Source organism: Xiphophorus couchianus, chromosome 15, assembly GCF_001444195.1.
Source record: "Xiphophorus couchianus chromosome 15, X_couchianus-1.0, whole genome shotgun sequence".
Classification (NCBI taxonomy): Eukaryota; Metazoa; Chordata; class Actinopteri; order Cyprinodontiformes; family Poeciliidae; genus Xiphophorus; species Xiphophorus couchianus.
The window spans coordinates 8,896,949-8,915,291 of record NC_040242.1 but is presented as its reverse complement, the minus strand read 5'-3'; the positions used below and the strand labels follow the sequence as shown (position 1 = coordinate 8,915,291).

At 37.6% G+C, this 18,343-nt stretch overlaps 2 protein-coding genes across 2 annotated transcripts in view; one reads left to right on the top strand and one right to left on the bottom strand.

The window, feature by feature from the left end:
- Nucleotides 1–9,394: 9,394 nt before the first annotated feature.
- mrpl19 (mitochondrial ribosomal protein L19) lies at nucleotides 9,395–13,240 on the bottom strand. Its single transcript, XM_028041274.1, has 6 exons — nucleotides 13,126–13,240; nucleotides 12,829–12,943; nucleotides 12,632–12,750; nucleotides 11,579–11,713; nucleotides 10,208–10,389; nucleotides 9,395–9,878 (listed from the first exon to the last, which is right to left on the bottom strand). The coding sequence occupies exons 1-6, from the start codon at nucleotides 13,202–13,204 to the stop codon at nucleotides 9,657–9,659; spliced, it is 852 nt and encodes a 283-aa protein (XP_027897075.1). The 5' UTR covers nucleotides 13,205–13,240; the 3' UTR covers nucleotides 9,395–9,656.
- Nucleotides 13,241–14,393: 1,153 nt separating this feature from the next.
- Nucleotides 14,394–18,343, top strand: part of eva1aa (eva-1 homolog A, regulator of programmed cell death a) — a 68,550-nt gene continuing 64,600 nt past the window's right edge. The window contains exon 1 of the mRNA XM_028041173.1: nucleotides 14,394–14,682. Coding sequence (XP_027896974.1) covers nucleotides 14,571–14,682 — 112 coding nt within the window. The 5' untranslated portion in view covers nucleotides 14,394–14,570. The remainder of the gene's footprint in view (nucleotides 14,683–18,343) is intronic.

The window sequence follows — 18,343 nt, the reverse complement described above, 5'->3', positions numbered from 1 at the left end:
TTCATATTGTGAATTATTAATATAGCATTAATATGTCACAATATTAATGCTGTATTAATTTTCCTCCACACATTTCATTTTACCTGCTTTTTGATTGATGTTCTCCTTGTTTGACCTGTCAGTTTATATTGATTGCAATACGTCGTTAGGCTTGTATTTGTTCCATATTTATTCAATTTTGTCATGGATTGAACATTGCTCCATGAGATTTTCAAATCTTGGGATATTGCTTGATAACTAGTCGGCTTTAAACATCTCCACATCTTTATCCCAAATCTGTCAGGGTCTATATAAATACTCTACATACATTTCTGATTTTATTTACAAGAAACTGAATACTATGTTGATATTTCTTGCACAATTACACAGTACTTAATGTTGTTCTGTCATAAAAACAAAAGCAATTTTTGATAGTTAAAGGAGAAAAAGTTGACATTGTGAGTGCTTTTGAAAGGTCCTTTTATATATATGCTACTCTGTTGCAAAAATAGGTCTAGAAATAACACCAGAAAAACAATTAAACTGTCCTTTATTATAAGCTGGTAATGAGCTGTGAAGTAGATCTTTGTAATTTGATACTGTGGGCTATTGTAGGGTAATGGTGCATGGGTTGAAGATGGCAGCTCTGATAGAGCAATCAAATTGTCTTTGAGACCTTACCATAGGTTTTAGGTTTTATTGTAGGCTCCCAATTTATAAGAACTGACCTACATACCCCTGGGTGTGTGGGCTAGGGAGTGATAATGATAGCTAAATAATAAAGACAAGACAAGTAAACTCAGTGTGACAGGGTTAAGCATTACGTAGACAGTAGTCAGAGTTTTGTCAAATAGTGTCAGACGTGGCGAGGTCAGAAGTTTAATGATAGCGTCCATGCGAGACACAGCGAATGGGTAGCATATTGACACGCAGACAAACGGGCCAGAGCTGCCCTGAATGGCCCGTCACAGCTTTTTAAGACAAACTTTGAACGCTTTCAACTGATGGCTTTGGGCAGTTCAGATGAGGTCTTGAGCTTGTGTGGAATTTACTGGCTGCCGTAGAATTTGTTTTTATATCAAGACTGGGTCGCATTAGCTAATCAGTTTTTAAACTGCCTGAAGTACCAGATGGTGAAGAGTTTACTGCTTTAGAAAAGTTCAAAGAGTGTTTGGTAAGCTGTCAATCAGAGAGCTGTAAGCTGATGTTAGACTTTTTTGCACAGCGCCCCAAAGATTTATTGGCATTCCTGGTAAACATGTGTAAAAAGCTTTAAATAAATACATCTTTTGGGGGGATGTTTGCTGTAGCATAACCTCCAACACAAAAGTAGCTGTAGTTTTCTAACAGCACCTTTTGGAGATTTTTTCACTTCCCTTATAACAAATAGTAAATTCTTGTGGCAGAATTAATTTGAGTCCATCTCTAGACTTGTAATCAGGACATGTGTTTTGCCAATATTTATTAATCAAATTGGTCTGGTCATTTATCGATAACAACTGAGCTGAAAATATTTATTTTTAAAATGTTATTCAATATAAATTGGTTTTAGTCAGAATGTCTTCTGTTCATCTTAAAAGCACAAAAAGGGCTTCATAATTGGGATCTTTTTTAAATGTCAGCTCATGAACAAAAGTGGAAGAAGGTCTCTTAACCTCTGGTCAGATCACATAATAACCTTCCCATGGTTAGCGCTGAGCGGGAGGTCAGTTCATGCTCCAAGGTGTCAGACCATTTGTCAGCTACAGTCCAGTTCAGAGAGCACCTTTACGGAGTCATTTATCTTCCCTGTGTATAGTAAGTAGGTATTCACTGAGTGTGTATGTCTTTCAGGCCATTTGTCTGTTATTCACATCTTCATTGTTCTGTTTTTAGCAAGAGTCCTAAGTAGGATTTCTTTGTGTCCATTTCAGGTCATCAGTGGTCAGCATGCAAAGCAGGTGAATAAAGATGGTAACAAACAGAATATTTTAGATCTATTCTAAGTTCAAACCAAACAAAAATAGTTTAAAAAAACAGTTTAACAATTTTGGTGCTAAATCATTTCTTCATAATCAGACTTAAGCAATCAAAATGAAACCTGCAGAATCAGACATTAGAGTGCGTCAGCATGAGGTTATTCCTACACTTACAGCATAGGAGAAATATGTTTATGTAAGCACATTGCAATAGCCAGGTAAAAACAGGTTACTGGAAAATGTCAAACATCAAAACAGGACCACACAAATGGGTAAATCAATAACTCAGTAGATAAAATTGCTCTGATTTGTTTGTTACATTAAGCCCTAAAAACATGAATTGAAGTCTGCCACTCTCAAACGATTAAATGATTATACTAAAAAGACTATTGCATTGTAAATATTTCTACAGAGAAGAATCCAGAATGTGTGAAAATCAAGTTATTAAATATCTTAACTGTTAGCTTAAGTTTAAATAGACACAATGATTAACTTCCAAATACACTTTTGCAGCAAATACATTTACAGAGTTGAATTGTAAATGAATGTCAAAGTTCTGTTATATGTTTGTGTTGAGACATCACCCAAGGGGAACTTCATCTGGAGTAAGATAAATCAGCAGCAGGGTTCTTGTTACCTCACAGGACCTTATATCAATTATTCAGTTGTTTGTCAACCTTTCTGGCCCCAGGCGTTCTAGATTAGAGTTCACTTGAGTTTCTTCTAAATCCTTGGGTACTTGTAATAATCTAAAGATAAACATTATAGTGAAGTTTTTTCTCAGGCAGAAGTTTTTTTTGTCTTGTTTTGTTTTTTTTAAGTAAATGGAAATGTTAAATAGTGTCTATATTTGAATTACATAACATAATAGATGTGCTAAATAACTAGATGACCCACAGCAGTGGGGTTTGGCTCTGAATCAAATGATTGTGCGCCTCAGCTCCATCCTTGAATATCAACAGCAATTTAGGGTAAATTGCCTTTCAGCTGCTGCTTGATACGAGGGAATAAATGAACAGAGGCAGTTAGATTGAAGTTAGCGATACCCGGCCCCGTAAAGGCCTGCTTTGACTGCATACTTGGCATTAGATCAAGGTGAATCTGGTATGTGTAAGGGAATGAGCTCAGAAAGTGTGTGTGCATTTGGAGCCCTCATTAGTAAACTCCAGTCTGCATCCACAGACTAAATACACCACTCCTCCTTTCCCCTTCACTCTCTGCCTCTCAACCAAATGAGGTTAATAAAACTCAAGAGTTTACTACCATCACTAACACCATCCCTCCTCCCATGCATTCTCCTTCATCTTTCTCTCTGTACCTCCACCTCTATGCACTCCTGAGCCAACAACTCTCAATACCTCCTTCAATTCCAAAGCTTCCCTCCCTCTTTCATCTCAGCTGAAATGCTTTTTTCTTCCTTTCCTCACCTCTTTTTTATTGTCATTGTTGCAAGGCGAAAGCTCAGGGATTTCCTCCCTTTTATTTCCCAGGACAGAGGTGCAATTACAGCTCAGAAGAGAGGAAGACCAGCTGTAGAGGGGCTTCTGAACGACAGCTGAGGGAAGACAAAGCTGAGGGCGCCCTTCAGAGGCAAGAAAGCCATACTGCTAATATGCCCACCACAGATGTTCACCATTGCATCAAAACAAAGGCATGCCTTTTAAACCAATGTTGTAAAAGTACACAGTGGGGTCATCATGACCAAACAGGAGTAGAATATATAATGATTAAGAATGTACTGTGTTATGACCTGGATCGCATGTCCTGACTCTTAAAACGCAACTGAACTGGCTTTGGTAGCAGCAAGCACTGATATCAGTGTTATGAGAAAATGCATTAAACAGCCTTGGAGTCACCTTGGCGGCATATGTACATGGAGATCCTGAAAGTCAAGAATGTGCATTAGGATGTGGAATAAATTCAGATGGCTGTGTCCTGTATACTGGGTGGGATGGCAGAAATATCGTCAATACAGTTTGCAAGTAAGGTAGCCAGTGCATCTTTATACACATAATTCTAGCTAGATATTTTGCCATTCTTCTGACCAACATTGGCAAAGTTAATTTAAATGGGGTAGGTTCCCAGCATAAACTTCCCGTTTTGGTATTATTGCACTGTTGGGACATACAGTTGTGTATGTCCCAGCTAGCTGTTTATTTGGGGTGAAGTTACAATATCTGGTGGTAGTTGTTATCATTATGAAAAAAAAGTGATTTATTGCAATTTTTTGAACAACTCTGATTGACATTAATAAACTCCACAAACTGATAGCAAAACTGAGATTAACCATTATTTTCTATTGTTTTTGTGAGACCATTAAAAAATAACTGTTCAGCATTATTTAATTCAATAATTATCAAATTGATTGTGTGTAGAAATGTGAGACTATACCAACAATTTGGTATAGACTATAGAGTTTTGTGTAGTGGTAAGTCAAACTCTATAGACTATAGAGTTTGATACAACTGTATTACCAAACTCAAAACTGAAAGGGATGAATAATATTTTTGATGTTAAACTGAACTAAAAGAAATGCTCAGGCTTTCATACTGCAGCAGTGACACACATTTTCAAGAAGGATGTTGAGTTTTATTTGTAAATCCTCTATTTAGTCTGCTGAATATGTGGTGAATGACTTCATTGCTCTCTGTCATTGCTGTGATAAAATGTTTTTATTTTTCTCTCTTGTCTGTGGGTGGTTCTGACCTAACTGTAATTTGTGTTGGAAGTAAAAATGCAATGCATGTATATAAATTTTAGCATGTCATATTGTGTTTTATTTATTCCCTTAACCTTGCTTCAGTGTTTTATGTCAGGCATGTTGATGGTCAAAGTAACAAATCTTCAAATTTTCCCAGAGAGGACATCGCTCCTCCTCCTACAAGGCCTATTCTCTGAGCTAAACCACCACAATTACAGCTTTCACAAAAAGGAGCTAAACCAGATGTGTTTCTTTTTCTATATGAAGGGACAAAAAAGTTGCTGTTGTAATTCCATAACATTAAGCTAAGGAATAAATAAGGTAATTCACATACTAAATAGGACAATCATATGAAATTCAAACAAGAGATATTGAAACTGTTTAAGAAGTATAATGACTAAGGACATTTCAATTTCTCTCTATATATACATATATATATAAACAAAATTATGTCAAATAACTGAGTGCAAAAGTTGTTAATCCTTGTGTCTTATGTAAGGGGAGCTGTTTCTTGTTGCAAGTATTGTGAAAATCTAACGTACCTTTTTAATGGGTCTTTTAAAAACTTTGAAATGAATTGTATTACTGCCACTGCTAAACAGTCTGTTTAACTATTTAAATAAGTAGTTGGGTTTTTTTTATTGCAGAAGCATAAGCTCTCATTAAGAATGTTAGAAAATCCAAGCTTTGACTTAAATACATTTATTCAGTACGGAAAGATTAAATGTTAAGCCATAAATGTTTTTTTTCTAAATCAGTCACATCACAATTAGAGGCAACCCAAATGAAACCTATTAAAAAATTGAAGTGCTTTTGCCATTTATGCTTATTGTTAGTTGATGAGGGTGCTTAAGAATTTAAGATGCAGAATTTCATTTCTTGTAAGTAGTTTTAAAAATGGAAAAAATGTGTTGACTCTACTAGGTCAAACAGGGAGACGAGCAGCAATAAATATGGGGTGAGGAGTCAAAACTCGAACAGCTACATTCAGAAGAAGCGGGCTTCATGCATGTGGTACCCACTCTACCACTACACCATTCCCTTTCCCAGAGATTATGAATGTTGTACTTTCAAAGAAATAATAGTATAACTGGAATTTGTTGGTCAATTTAGTCTTTAATAATTTGTCAAAAGTTAAATGTGACTGGACATGGACTGGTTAGCGGGATTAAGGTATACTGAAGTTAAAAAAAAGGTAACTTCTTGTAAGTGGGTGTGTTTCAGAGCATGTATTTGTTTCCAGCTGTGTGTACTATAAAGTAAGCCTGCCCCTCCCGCACATATTGTCTCAAAGCAGGCTAAAAAAAACATTTCTCATTCTTATTCAAGAGAGAAAAGTAGCTTTTTGGAAATATTTCTGATGGCGGTGCCACTTGTCTTAAGTTTTAAAACTACAGTTGAGAGAGGGATTTAGATAAAAGCTGCGTTGTTCAATTTTATGTTAAAGTTCAAGGTTGACACACAGTGAGTCTAAGACAGAGTCATGCCTACTTAGCAGTTGATTCTCCTTTCAACTGCAAGAATTTCATGGCTCCTCACTTAGGACCACATCAGCAAAATAACTGGGATATGTGACTGCTCAGCTTCAGCTATCAGCTGCTTGCAATGTAATGCTTCCTAGCAGCTGTTGCTCTGTCAGGTTGTCTGCGTGTCTCTAACAAAGGGAGAGTGATGGCAGCAGGAGCCCTAGCCAAGCTCGTGGGACAGTTGGACAGAGGAACAGACGGCAGCGTCGTTTCACTGGAAGCATATGGTGAAACTCAAGTGTGTAATCTACCAAGGACCACGGGTGGCCCTGAGCTGCACGTACACACAAGTGCACGCACACACACAATGACAGGATGTAATTTACCTGTGAGGGAGGGGATTTGGGGGTTCTACGGGTGGCCCAGTATCCAGTTGCACTTGTCATACATGTAGACAGCTTGAACATAGTTCACACTAACACTGACAAGGACAGAGCGAGTGAAACTAATTTCCCCAGGCCAGGCAGGTAGAAGAGTAGGAAATCGCATGACACTCCAAACGATAAAGAAAAAGAGGTAAAGACCACAATTTCAGTCTGTGGGAGTTTCTTCACACACTGTATCACATCCTTTCCAATTCACCAAGCTGGCTCCTTTTCAAAGCCTGAGCTAACCCCCCGAGAAAGAGAGAGACCTAAGAAAAAAGGTGAAGGCTTTGGAAGGGCAAGTGAAAAGGGAGGAAGACTGATTGGAAGAGTACATCCCTCCCAACATTCCTGTGTTGACCTTGAGTGGTGTGGCAATGGAGCTATCATCAGCCCACCATGCTTTACAGTTGACCGCTATTGATGGGTGGGATTATTGTCGCCACAAACCTGCATGCTCCACCCTGGTGCCACGGCAACCATGAATGGAGCGTATCCAGTTTCGCTCGGGAATTGACAGACAGGTTGCCCCAGACATCTACAGTTGGCAAAGTTTGAGATGTCTGGTTGTGGTGAAAGGTGATTTGATAGCCTGTCTGCTAGTTGACGAATGTGAGTGTGTGTGTGTGTGTTTGATCTTGGTTCCCAGCCAAGGGGCTTTAACTTCACTCCAGGTGCAGAGAAGTCAACCGGAGGGCATGGGAGGCTCGTGCAGATGAGACGATGGGCCTAGATCTCACACACACACACAGAGTGGCAGGAAGTTTCCTTTGAGTAACCTTTTGGTTTAAACTGGTTTACCAGTCCAGTGGTGTTACTGTGGAATGCCTCTGAAGACTCTGTAATGTGCTTTAGGATAAACATTTCAGTTACTGCCTCCGCAAGAGAACATCAATCAGTTCCAAACAGAAATACTGAGAGGGAGAAATGAGAAGGTGAAAGGGCCAGCTGGTTCAGTGGGTAAGGTAATGACAATGTGCAGGACAGCCACTTAAAAGCAGATGGAGTTGGCTTTCTTTGCTGCAGATTGATGATTGAGCAGGGAGTAACTTAGCTGGACCCCTGCATACGAGACAACTTACTTAACAGGTAGAAGATTCTTTAATAATCAAACTATTTGCAAACATGCTCTGGGTTGCTGTTAAAGCAGACAACATAACTCTCAGTTACTCCTCTGGATCTCCGCACAGCAACTCTGTGTGGTCCATAATGAGCTCAGCAAACATCTGCTGCTCCTGTATTAGAGACCATTTTCTCCACGTCTCATCCTGTAATATGCAGAAATTAGAGTGCAGAGACTCATTCAGCCTGTTTATACACACACACATTCACAGGGAGCAGACATAACATAAGGAGTCCAAGTGTTTTTATACAGCTCGACTGACGCGCTAACATACCATCTTAACACCACAATTTTCCATCCACAGTAGTAAAACACTACCGGGTGTCTTTGCTTGCACTCCTTGAATTTTTCTTTTTAAACACCAAGTCTATTTTAAACGACAGGCATACTGAAATAAATGGATCTTTTTATTTTAGGAAAATGCCCTTTAAAGATTTATTCAAATAATACATAATTGTTTATTTTAATTTGTAAGGTGTTTACCTTCAAAAACCCAGTCAGACAGTTATGTAACCATTTATAGGAGCATTAATAAAAGTAGAACAGTGCCACCTTGTGACATTTTTGGAATTTGTGTTTCCCATCTCCTTTTCCTGAAGTAGAAATTAATCTATTGTCTTAAGCTCCAATAGAGGAAGGGAAGAGGAGATTTCAACTCAGTTATACAGGCACACTGCAATAAATAATAAGAAAAACATTTTTCAACGTAGACATATTAGCCTAATTAAAAGTCTGTATATGTTGGACAATTGAGCAACTGTAAGCCTAATTAAAAGTCTGTATATGTTGGACAATTGAGCAACTGTAAGCCTAATTAAAAGTCTGTATATGTTGGACAATTGAGCAACTGTAAGCCTAATTAAAAGTCTGTATATGTTGGACAATTGAGCAACTGTAAAGGCTCAGTTGTCTTGACATTTGTGATTCAGGAGTGGCTTAATGCAAGAAAGGTAATATTTGAAGGGTTTCTTAACATTCCACAAGTCAAAAGTAAAGAACGAACCTGTTAAAGTTCTGTCATTCATCTCCTTTATAAAATATAAAATTTCACTATGAATTTATGCCATATGTCTATAGCAGGCAGTTTTAATGATACTTGGAAAATAAGATATATACAGATATAAAGAAGTATTGATAAAAGAAAGTTGCTATGAAGGAGGCCGAACAGCCGTGAAGATAGAAGAACAGACAAAAATGAAAGTAGAACAGAAGGAGCATAATGTGCTTTTCCACACTTCTTCAGACCTCAAAAACCTAAAAATTTAATTCCGCTCTGCAAAGGAACCCTGCAGTTCCTAATAGCCCATGCAATGCACATGTGTGGGGTGAGTCTTGAAGCACCATTTTCTACCACACATTTTGTTTTTAGTCAACTTGCTTTGGTATGCTTGGCTATAGTAATCTGTGAACTGCCAGCTTCTTTAGCAGTGACCGTATTTTGGCTTATCCCTTTTATAGAGGGTGCCAATTAATGACTGCTGGACGGCCCTCAAGGCAGCAGTCATCTACTTCATTGTGATAACTATAATGTGGTACTATAACCTTTTATTAAAAATTCTTATTGGTCTCATAAATTTACAATAAAAAAATATTGCCACTTAAGACTCCTCTGTTCCAAGCAGTTAAAAGTGAAAGCTTAATAAATGGAAAAAGAAAGAGGAAGGAAATAAAAACAAGTTGTATTAAAATAAAAGCAATAACAAGGGAAAAACAAGCTAAATAAAAGACAATTAACTCAAATAGAAAATTTCAACAGTTTAATATTTTTAGAATGCAACTTAATTTCTGTTTGGAAGGAGACAAGTATACATACAAGACAATTCAATCCACTGACAAATATGAAATGTCCATGTTGCTTCCTTTGTATTTATTATACAGTGACCTTTAAGTTCATTGTCACATACTGAATGAATACTTACATTCAATCTATTTTCCAATTATTCCTTGTTGTTGGAAATGTTGGCTCCTATGGTTGCACTGAGCGGTAAAACAGGAGGACTCCAGTCACTTGCTCATCTGCTCCTGCACTTCTTTGAGGATCTGTTCCTCTAGTTCGGTGGTGTCATACTCCCGCAACATGTCATACTCCCTCCAAGGCTGTGCATGTTTCTGGGCACCCGCCATCTGATTGGGTGTCATGCACAGATCGAAGCGGATGCCCTGGATGTTGAACTTGGGCCGTTCCCAGTGTTTGGACCACGGCTTTGGACGCATTCTTACTTTGAGCTGGAGAACAGAGAAGGAGAAAAAAAAGGCTTAATTGTTTTAATTTTTAATTGCTTTTTTATTATTCTTTCTCAACTGTTTTGTTTTACTGCAGGTGATGTATAAGAAAATTGACGCCAGAAAACCTATACAAAGTAGTTCTCTGTGAATTTTACTAATTTATTACAAGAGCTCAGAAGAACCAAATAACTTAATGGAGGTACATTTGCATTACTTAAACAAAAACATAACGACATTTATTACTATAAACAATTAAACACAGCACGACAAAGAGCAGTTTAAATTAAAGCAGGAATAATTTGTCGGACCAACCTAAACAGCCCACTCACCGAGTTAAGAGGCACTTCTCCAGTAGGGGAGAAGGGCACAGGCTTCATTTCTGGGTCCACTATGCTGTACTCAGGCAGAGCGTCTCTAAGGTACATAAGGTTATCGTCCAGTCTTTTTTCCAGCTTCAGGACTTCAATTTTCTGGATCCTAGGATTGTACACCTCGTAGCAGATCTCAACACCTTGGAAACACACACATTTTGTCTGATGCTCACCAGTCTCCTTCCTTGTACCAGTAAGTACTGACCAATTAATCAGCAAGACAATAAAATTAGCACATTTTCCATAATTTCAAAATCAGCAGCGCAATCTTCTGGTCATTTCAGAAGGCCACTGAACAATTAAAGAATAAAGATATCTGTAAACTGATCTGTGATGCCAACAAACTACTGAAAGATTAGCAGGTTATTTGGGAGGCATGTCAGGAAAATGCTTTTTTTCCTCATACAATCATAAAATGTAACCATATGGAGTTTGCTAGGCACTGCTGTGACTTTAGCTGGAACAGTTGGATGTTTCTGGCATGAGGAGGATAAATATGTAGAAAAGCAAATGTCGATGAATCTGCCATGCAGTGGGTGTTTTGAGCTAATGCACAGAGTGCATACCCAAGACTAAAGAAATCCTCTTACTGTTCTAATTGACAAAAAGATGTTGTACACTAATTGTAGTACCAACAGTTTTGTTAAATAAATAACAGTATTTTTTTCCACAAAAATGTGTTTTATGGGATTTTGCAAAATTGTTCAATCTAAAGAATCTTCTACTGTAATTAAAGAATAATGAAGTCATTCACTGGGTTTTTACACATCTCTGCTAGGAGCCATGCACATACTACACACAGATATAGCTGGGACACTGATTTGTCCAAATATCAAAACAACTAAAAAGTGACCGTCAATCAAAGATCACACATTTTTACTAATTTCTCTTGAAAGAAAGTGTACGATAAAACCTGCCAAACCATGACTTTTGCACACTGTTACGCTCCTTCCATTAGCAAAATTATTCAGCAAGTATTAAGCAACTGAAACATCCAAATATAGTCAGTGATTTAACACAGTGGCAAGCAGCCTGGACTAATATTTAGTTCAAATTTTGAATGAAGAAAAAAAAATACTAATTTTTATCTTGACTTAAAGGTTTACATTCAAAGAAATTCCAAAAAAAAACAAAAAACGTTATGCTAGTTTCGATGCATGACCAAACACAGTCACCTATAACTCTTTCTACATTTGAACAGAATCTGTTTCAAACTATGTCAAGTGTTTAAAGCTTCAAAAATCCTTGCAGGGTTGGAGTGAATCTTAGATGACATCTTAAGCCAAACATGCTTCTCTATGCTGAATTGTGCAGCATAACTAATCTTACCTTGATTATTAATGATGTTCCTTAAGACAAAAGTGGCACCCAGCCCGTTTCCACGCCTCTGGATGCAGATACCCACAAAGCGGTTTGTTTTTCCACTAGCATTAGGATCAGCCATGGTCACTGCAAGAATGCTGCCTGAAAGACATGAAAATAATACTAACTAGTACTAATAAAGCTAATTAAATAATAAATTTTTTCAATAATACTAATACCAACAACCAAGTCAGGGCACATCTCTGCTCACTAACAATCACAATTTTTACTTTTGTTAATATTCATTATGATTGATTCTTTTTTTTTTTTTTTTAGAAATAATACTTGTTGCCAATCACTTTTTGAATAAAAAAAGATTAGATAAAATGAGGGGGAAAAAGTTCTCTTTTTTTTCTTCCCCCATCTTAGAATTTACCGATATTTGATTCTTTCCATCACTCTAATAGTTTTTGTGTTATCGTCTTATTCTGCTGAGCCCCAGTGAAGTCCATGCAAACCTTTATGACAAGGTCCTAGTCATCATCCAGATAGTTGCATGATGGTCAGGGACCATCAGACTGAAGACTGTTTTTGTATAAAACTCAAAGAAAGTTCTTTATTTTTTTTAATTTTCCATCTAAATTTTGGTCAGTTCATTTTGAGACATCAAATCCTGAGCCATTATTAGTCATAGATAACTCAGGAGTTAAGCTGCTTAGTAGTTTGGAGCTCCTTTTGTTTTTCTTTTCAGTTTGTAAAAGTTGCATGAGACATGCCGAGCAAATGTCTGAATCACTGCAGAATCCTCTCAATATGGAGGAGCAGCAGCTCCACTTGGAGCTTCCCCCAGATGAGGAAGCCTCTCAGCCAATTTCCAAGTCCCTTCGTTTTAGTCACTTACAGCTGCAAACTTGAAATTCAGCACTAGGAAAAACAGATTCGCTCTTTTGTTTTTTCTTTTTTTTTGGTAATACAATTGCGTGTAAATACAGAGAAAACAATCAACCAGCTAACAAGAAATACTGTGATGTCCAGGTGAAACAACGTCAAACTTAAAACTTAAAACATTTAGTCCCTTACCAACATAGAATTCGGGAATGTTGAGCATTTTCCTCCTGCGAATCATGTCTTTCCTCTCCAAGAAAAACTTGAAAGGAGCCGTCCTCTGCCTGGGAGGGACGAACTCTGGACTCAGAAACCTGACAGAAAATGAAGCAAGCTGAACCAACACAGTAACCAACGAGATTTTGTTGTTTACAATGTAAGAATAATCTTACTTTCTCAAAGAAGCCACCGTTTGTGTTTTATCTATTATGACAGGCTTGGAAGGAGGGACAAATTTAGGTGGTTCGCTGTCTGCCGCAGGGCGACACATGGATGTAGAAAACAACCCTGAAAACAAAAAGGAAGAAAGATCTCAAGATGAATTAAAAAAATTTTCTACGGCTAGCTTAGCTAACCTCGCTAATCTTAGCGATATCAGAACAAAATACAACTAAGAGTCTATTTATTCCAAGAGTAAGTTGTTGCAATACAACATTGCAGACAGTTTCAAGCATCTTTAAGACACTTACGTTCATTCTGGTGCTGCAATTTTTGACAAAAACGCAGCGGCGTAGCAAGTTTACCAAGCCCTCTAGTGCAGACCGCCATGTCTGACCTTCTGTTGTCACATTGTACGGAAACCGTGAAGACCAAACTTTCTAAACGCGATTATGGGGTGTAGTTCAGGAGTTTACTTCGGAAGATGGCGCAATTGTTCTATTATAAATCGGCCGCTCTCTGTTAAAGTTTTCAAAGGGGAAAATTGAACAAAACGTGTTTTTTAATTGAAACGAAAACGTAAAAATTACGTAAAAGTTGCTATTGTTATGCCTTAGATGATAAGTTACCTTAGATGAATCTGACTAGAACACTTCTTCCTCACACCTGTAACGTCTACAAAAAAATAAAATAAAATAAATAAACAATAAGTACATTATTACTGCTTTCTTACAATTTTGGTTTCTTTGTGCCAGTCTTCATTAAAGGTCAGATTTGTAGAACTTACAAAGTTGTCCTGTTGATAGATTCTCCCACCTGAGTTTTTGGATCTCTAAAGCTCATCCAAAATAACTATTGGTCTTTTAATTGCAGTGCTGAATAATGCTGCCCTTGCCAATCCTGAGAAGTGTGCGCTTGGCTATGTTTTCACTTTTTTTCAGTTGTTCAATACTCTTCATTTTCAAGGGATCATCTGGATAGTATTTTATAATGTGCTTGGGACATTGTTTTATAAACTAACTCTGTTTTGAACTTCTCTGCAGCCTCATTCTTAACTAGTCTTGTTACTAATAGTCTCAAAAACCCTCTCTGCTCTTCACAGAACAATTATCTACTTAGGTAACTTCTCAACGAATGTAGAGTTGCAGGGGGAATGACTTTATTATTATTTTTTTATCTATAAATTTTATTTATTTTATAAAATGCTTAATCCAATGGTTTTTTGTTGTTGTTGTTTTTTTTTTTTTTTTTACTATTCCTTCCTTTATTTTGCAGAACTTTGAGTTCTGCCACTTAAATTCCAAAGAAAGTATACTGAGCGTTGTTGTAACTTGACAAAACATGGAAAATTTCAACAGGTATGAAAACCAAGACATTGTCAGTGAAGACGAAGCTTATCTAAAAGTTTGCAGCATTTTCGAAATGCTGTTAAAGTCTGAATTGTGCAGTATACATTGTAATTTCGAAAGAGAGGTTTTGCCCTATGTGTTTCCCTTAGATCTTTGAGGGCATGCAGGGTGGCGCAGTTCCAGCAGGTGGAATGCCTCCTCCTTCAAAGCGCGGTTGGAAATAACACTCGGTGCACACACGGACTCCAAACCCAGCCCTCGTCGATGCAAGAAGCATTGTGGTGGAGGGAGGATGATGGAAGTCTAGAAACATGGAATCGCACATCTCTTGAAACTGGAACTCGTTGCTGCTGGATTTTTTTTTTTTTTCGGTGATTCGGGGGGAAATTACAAACTTCGAGGTTTCAATGATGTTATTCTCAGATTGGACTATCTCAGCCGTCAATTTTGCGCTCCTGTTGGGAATAACGTGTCTGACCGTCATCTGCGATCTCACCAAGGGCTCTCCGGACTTTTCAGGTAACCATTTTAATTAAAAGTTTGAATCTTAAAAAAAAAAAAAATAAATAAAATAAAACAAATGCGCTATTTATAATAAAAAAAAAACTATTCTGCGTATTGGTTCTCCACATTTTACCTTGCATTTTCAGTTAGAACTTACACTATTACAAATAAATGATTAAATCAAACTTAAAGCGCGTCTTAGGAAGCGCGTCTTTCAAAACAACTTTGAGGTGTAATTTCAGTCCAGCGTCTCATCACGACCCGTGCCTCTGGCGTGCTACAGCATGCGCTCTCAGATGTTTGTCTCGTAAACCTTCTGAGACATACAACTCGAACACACGGAAAGGGAATAAAGAGCCAGAATGAGCTGAACTTTTGGCCTGCTTTAGATCACTTTCTGTTGAACGATCTACATGAACAAGTTCTACAAAACAACTGCGTATATAGGGATTATGAAGTAGTTTTGCACATAGAATATGTTATTGGTGATGCGGCTCGGATGATTTGAATTATGTGGTTAATATATGTTGAATAATATTTCCTGCAGATACATGCAGGGGGGCGGGGAGGTGACAAACTGCTTCATGTTTTCTGGTACCACTTTGAAAGTTACTACATTGCAGTGCCTTGGACCCGGCTGTTACTTTGATTAGGTAACAAGCTGGGATTTTTCATCTGCCAAAGCAAATCCTGTATATTACTTAACTACAGTTAACTATTTACCCCCATAGAGATTTCTACTGTTTTTGCTTTGTTTGACATTCTTACATGATTCAGATCATCAAACTTTAGCTGTCAGAAAAAAGATAACATGAGGATTATGCTTACAAAGTGCAATTTGTAAATGATTATTTTATTTATTAAAAATCTATTCAAACCAACTTAGCACTATGTTGAAATAATAACTAACCCCCTAGTTCAGAAGTGGTTGAGCCCCATTGGAAGCAAGGACAGCCATTAAGTGTTTTCAGTAAATGGATATAACAATTTGACATCACTAAAAAGGAATTTTGGTCTCTTCTTGCAGAGCTGTTTTAATTCACACACAGTTGGGAGTTTTTAAGCGTGGATAGTGCTTTTATGGCGATGTCACAACATGTTAATCCAATTTTAGGCAGGATTTTAACTAATCTATTCCAAACCCTTCACATTTTTACCTTTGGATCAATGTCCTGTCCCACATCCCAAGTACAGTTGCGCCAGTAAGTTTGCAGAGTTGTACGTTCAGGACAGGAGAACACAACTTCTGTAGGGTTTCCCGGTAGAGAGCAGAATTCATGGCCCCCTTCAGTTATGGTAAATTGTCCTGTACCAAACTATAGCATCAGGCTAAAACAATAACAATGCCATCACCAAGTTTCACAGAAGTGAAACTTGGTGATTTCCTCGTCACCAGAAACCAACTTGGTGATGATTTTTGGGACTGTGTTATCAGTCCCAAAAACATTTTTGCAACAAGTCTTGGAGATTGTCAAGATTTGAGACAGTATTTTGCTTTTTGCCTTTTAAATCTTCCATCAATTCCATTATTGTTCAGTATTTTTGTCATTGTTGAATAATGAACACTGAGGCAAGTGAGTCCTTCAGTGGTTTTAATGTTCCAGCTTCTTTTGTAACCTCTTGGATGAGTTGTTGGTGCTCTCTTAGAGTAGTTTTGGATGTGGATAATCACAGTTAGTTGTTGTAATGTGGCCAGTAATTACTTTTTCAGCATGTGTCAGGTGATCTAGACAGATTTATTTCCATTTATAAATGAAGTTGTGATTTGAAAACTGCCTTTTGAATTCAGTGATTCAAATTTGTTGAATGGCCTGAAACATTAAAAGCGACAAAAAAAAAAAACAAAAAAAAAAAACACTAACAAAAGGAAGGGAATCCATAGCAAGTCAGAACACTTTTATTTACGGTGCTGTAAAACAGGAAGGAAGCTTTGTCACAGTGCTAATTAGCCTCTAATGGGTCTAATGGTTGGAAACAGCAAGGTGACAATACAGTGAGAGTTGCTAAACAACAGATGTGTGAAATATACTCCCATGCATATTATTCTTGATACTGTCTAATGAGCTGCTAAAGAACGCGGTAGGGATGGCTGGTAAAGCTGTAATTACCACATGTATGAGTGGGTGTTGGTTTTTTGTCACAAGTAGTACTGGTGAGTGGAGTATAAGTTGGTTAACTCAGTAAGAGTAAAAAATATTTTAGATTTGAGCTGATTGGTCCAAGCTTACACGTGATGGTGCAAATTTTTGGTGTTACAGGAATTCATTGATGCTCTTTCAGAATACTTTACTCCTGTGAGAAACATATTTCAAATGCCTGAGATTAACTGGAGCCATTTATAATACCAAGTTACTATTCTGTGTCCTATGTGGTACAAGATTGTACAGAGGTGCTGTTCAAACATTCAAAGATAAGTGAAACGAGGAAGAAACTGCCAGACAATGCCTCAGGGACAAATAAGTCCCCCTTTTTTCACATTCTTGACCTGCCGAAATTCCAGGGAAACAAGAACAATTTGTTTGATTGACAGGTGTTGTTAGCTCGCTGGCTGATAGAAAGTGGTTTGTGTAACCCTTTGGTGTGATTACAATAGCACTCCTTCAATAATGTTTCATGAGGTCAGGACATACAGAGCAACAGGTCTTTGACCACTGCCAAATCTCACTTCAAGGTTCACTGTTATGGGCTTTTTTATGGGTCCTCCATAGTTCAGGTTTTAGATCTTCTGGTGACTTAGATGACCATTTGAGGTTAATTATGTGATTGCTTAAATATTTCTCAGCTACCTTTGCTATATGTTTAGAATCACTGTCCTGTTGAAATATCTTTTGATGGACTTGTGACCATTTGGTGTACCCTACCTCTTGGCCGTTGACTACTGAAGATAGGTATTATTCTCAGGGACATTGCAAAGATTAAAAGGGTATGGGAAGTGGATGAAGGAATCTAGCTAAGAGATGTAATGATATTATTCAGCTTTCTGGCGAAGGCTGAGAGAGTTTTATCTAAAATAGTAAAAGTCCATGACGGCATGCACTCTCATAAGACTTTAAGGGCTCATGAAAGAGAAACAGCCCCACAGCATGACAAACCTGATGATAGATGAGTTGTTTTCCCACATTTTCTTCCTTTGTTTCATGGCAGCTCTTGTCTGGCCTTTGCCTTCCTGTGCAATTCCTCTTGAAAACATTTCTCATTTCTGGCATATTGTGGGCTTTCTCCCCTTGACTTCGATTGTCTCCTGTAAATTTTTGACCGGGACACTCAGCAAACAGAAGGAGATGTTGTGAATGATGATATTGATTTTCTGCACTGTTTTAGGATTGTAGAGTGCCTGTAATTTTAGCAATGGCATTGGAGGAAGTGGATGCTTCCATACATTGAATTAACATTATCAGGTAAATATTAGCAATTGGATAAAATTTAAAACATCAACACAGTCCATGCCTTCAGGAGGCAATTGTTCCTCAACAGCAGGGAGCCTAGAGTCTCTGTATAAAGAAAAGTGTAGTCCAATGGTCGGGTTTTTACCAGGCAATTTTGTGTAGGTAAAAACATAAATGAGAATCCAGCTTCGGAAAACATTTTAAGCCTTCTTCTTTGTATAAAACTAAGGTGGCAAGACATGGTTGAAGTGAAACCACCATTGATGTACTGCTCATCTCGCATTGAACAG